The sequence below is a fragment of the Motacilla alba genome, chromosome 26 (genome assembly GCF_015832195.1).
Source record: "Motacilla alba alba isolate MOTALB_02 chromosome 26, Motacilla_alba_V1.0_pri, whole genome shotgun sequence".
NCBI lineage: Eukaryota > Metazoa > Chordata > Aves > Passeriformes > Motacillidae > Motacilla > Motacilla alba.
The window spans coordinates 1,682,260-1,685,467 of record NC_052041.1 but is presented as its reverse complement, the minus strand read 5'-3'; the positions used below and the strand labels follow the sequence as shown (position 1 = coordinate 1,685,467).

The window sequence follows — 3,208 nt, the reverse complement described above, 5'->3', positions numbered from 1 at the left end:
CAGCTGCAGGGGGGTCTCACTATCCGGGGGGGATAGGGCCCTCACCTTGCTCCCCACAGCCTCCACGGGGGTCCCCCTTATCCCGGGGATGCAGGGGGGATGGCTCCCCCCATCCCGGGACCCAGGAGGGTCCAACATCCCCCAGGGGTCACCCCACAAATGAGGGGCTCCCTCAGCTCCCACCGCCGCACCTCGGCAGCCCAGAGCACGCCACACAGCACAGACAAGGGGGAGCCCCCCTGATTTATTTGGGGTCTGGGGGTGACTCGGGGGGCGCAGGGGGGGTCAGCCCCTCACTCCTTGGTGTTGCACCACTTGGCCGTGCGCCAGAAAATCGGGGTCTTCATGAAGCGCCCCGAGCGCATGTAGGCAGAGACCTTGTCCAGGGCCTGGGGGACAGGGACACGTGAGGACAGTGGAGACACCACGGGGGCAGCGTGGGGACACCGGGGTGGCTGGGATGGGGACAGGGCCACCGGGGTGTTGGGGACAGGGATGGGGCCACAGGGACATTTGGGATGGGGACAGTGACACTGGGACGTTTGGGACAGGGGTGGGGACACTGGGGTGTTTGGGATGGGGACAGTGACACTGGGGTCTTTGGGACAGGGGTTGGGACACCATGGGGTCAGGGATGGGGACACTGACATGGCTGGGATGGGGACAGGGACACTGAGATGTTTGGGACAGGGATGGGGCCACAGGGGTGGCTGGGATGGGGACAGAGATGGACCCTGGGGTGTCAGGAATTTGGACAGGGACATTGGAGTGTCAGGAATGAGATGGAGACATTGCAATGTCAGTGCTGGGGACACCAGGCTGTTAGGGACAGGGATTGGGACACCAGGGGGCAGGGCTGGGGTCACGGGGGTGACAGGAATGGGATGGAGACAGAAACCCCGGGGATTTAAGGATGAGGCTTGGGATGGGACAAGGACACAGCGCTGAGGTGCCAGGGATGGTGACAGCACAGCGGGGCTGGGGGATGGGGACACCGAGGAGACGGAGCCGGGACAGCGCGGTGGCCCCGGGCTGTCCCTGCCCTGTCCCTGCCCTGTCCCTGCCCTGCTCACCTCGAAGCGCTGCAGGAACTGGGCCAGGTTTCCCTTCAGCTCGGGGCACTCGGGCACGAACATGCGCTGCTGGTCCAGCACGTCGTAGGCCAGGAAGTCCACGAAGGTGAGCTGGGGGAGGGGCAGGGGGGTCAGACCCCAGAGGGACCCCCCAAAACCCCCCAGCATCCCCCACCTACCTTCTGCCCTGCAAACCAGGGCCGGGAGCCCAGGAACCGCGACAGCTCCTGCAGCTTCTTGGGCAGCTGCTCCAGGAACGCCGGCTTCAGCTTCTCCTGCACGGCGGAGGGGGGCACAGTTCGGGGGGCTGCTCCCCCCAGGGCCCCCGAACCCAGGGGCATCACCCCCTTTGGGCAGCCAGGCCAGGGATGTGCCCCAAGGCACAGCCCCGTGCCCGGCACAGCCCCGGCGGTGGCTCGGCCCCCGTGTCCCATGGAGGGGGGACAGCCCCGGGGGCTGGGGGGATCCGTCCCCCCGTGACCCCCCCGGGGGCACTCACAAAGTCAGGGCTGTAGCAGAGCCGGACGAAACTCATCCTCAAATCCATCAGCTGGTTTTCCAGCACGTCCACGCGCTGCTTCTCCTCCTCCGTCTCACCACCTGCGGGGGGGGGGAGGTGTCAGCCCAGCCCCCACAAACCCTGGGGACCCCCCCGGGGCGCGGGGACCCCCACTCACACATGTTGTGCTTGCGGGCGATGTAGCGCAGGATGGCGTTGCTCTGCGTCAGCTTGGTGGCGCCGTCGATGAGGTACGGCAGCTGGGGGGGCCGGGGGTGGGGGTCAGTCCCGGAGACCCCCCCCACACCCCCCCCCACGCCCCCCCATCACCTACGTTGGGGAAGTCGAGCCCCAGCTTCTCCTTCTCGTTGGTCCAGTCGCTCGGGTCATAGTCAGGGGCTGGGGGGGGCAGAGAGATTGGGGGGGGGCTCCCCCAGACCCTCTGCCCCACTCGTGGCACTCACAGCAGCGGGGGGATGCGGGCATTGGGGTGTCCCCCCCCCGCCCCGGGACAGCCGGTGACCCCTCCCGGGACAGATACGGGCGAACGTTGCCCCTGAGAGGGGTCAAGGTCCTTTAATTGGGGGGGACAAAGGTGACCCCCCCCCCCCCCCGAGCTGGCAGGAAGGGGTGGCGGTGGCGGGACACGCTGCCAAGTGGGGTCGTCCCCCCCTTCCTGACACTGCAGGAACGAGGGGGCTGGGGGCGGGGGTGGAGGGATGTGGGGGTCACACCCCCCTGCCCCCCTCACCTGGGCCAGGGCGGTACTGGCGCTCCTGGTAGGGGGTCTCCGTGTACTCCAGCAGCAGGCGGATAGCGTGGGCCAGCTGGGGGCACAGCAGCCGCTTTTGGCACCCCGAAGCCCCACGGACCTCTCCCCCACACCCCGGGACCCCCAGCACCCCCACACCGCTCTGGGACCCCCACACCTGCGCCCACCCCCGTCCCCAGCGTGCCACTGTCACCCCTCGATGCCACTCACCCCACGAATGTCCCAGTAGCCCAGTGTGACCACCATGGTGACACTCGCCCGAGGCTCTGCGAGAGCGCGGACCGGGACGGACCGGGGCGGACTGGGGCGGACCGGGACAGGACCCTCCCCTGTCCCCTCCCCTGTCCCCTCCCCGTGGCGTCAGCGCAGCAGGCAGGGTGCCAGGGCGAACCGCCAGAGCTGCCGCTGCCACCGCCGCTCGGAATCCGCCCCTGACCCTCCCACATCACCTTGGGGACTCCCAAACCCGAGGCGTGAGGGGACTCACAACCCCCTTCTGTGCCTCAGTTTCCCTCTGGGGCTGCGCTCCCTCCCTCCCCTCACTTCAACTCCAGTGTTTTACTTAAATACTTTTATTTTTCATGCTCGGTTAGGTTTTTTTTTCTCAAAACTTCGTTGTTTTTGTAGTCGCCATCAGGTCTTCCCAGGAATGCCGGCTCCGGATGCAAATGAGCAGCACTGGGATGGGAGACTGCAGGAACACAGGGGTACTGCCCCACCGGGACGGGAGAAGCCTGCTCCAGCCCCATCCGGGCCACTAACAAACATCTCCTGGGAGTGTTGGGGACAGGGACACATGCCACCTGGTCCCCTTTCCCTTCATCCCTGAGGTGGTGAGGATGAAACATTCCCCATCCCACCCCT

At 67.0% G+C, this 3,208-nt stretch overlaps 1 protein-coding gene across 1 annotated transcript; it reads right to left on the bottom strand.

Annotated features, from left to right (window-relative positions):
- Positions 1 to 217: 217 nt before the first annotated feature.
- Positions 218 to 2,685, bottom strand: LOC119711803 (glutathione S-transferase 2). The gene is made up of 8 exons (XM_038162367.1): positions 2,555 to 2,685; positions 2,324 to 2,399; positions 1,907 to 1,971; positions 1,751 to 1,832; positions 1,573 to 1,673; positions 1,253 to 1,348; positions 1,074 to 1,184; positions 218 to 389 (listed from the first exon to the last, which is right to left on the bottom strand). The coding sequence occupies exons 1-8, from the start codon at positions 2,588 to 2,590 to the stop codon at positions 294 to 296; spliced, it is 663 nt and encodes a 220-aa protein (XP_038018295.1). The 5' UTR covers positions 2,591 to 2,685; the 3' UTR covers positions 218 to 293.
- Between the last annotated feature and the right edge of the window lie 523 nt (positions 2,686 to 3,208).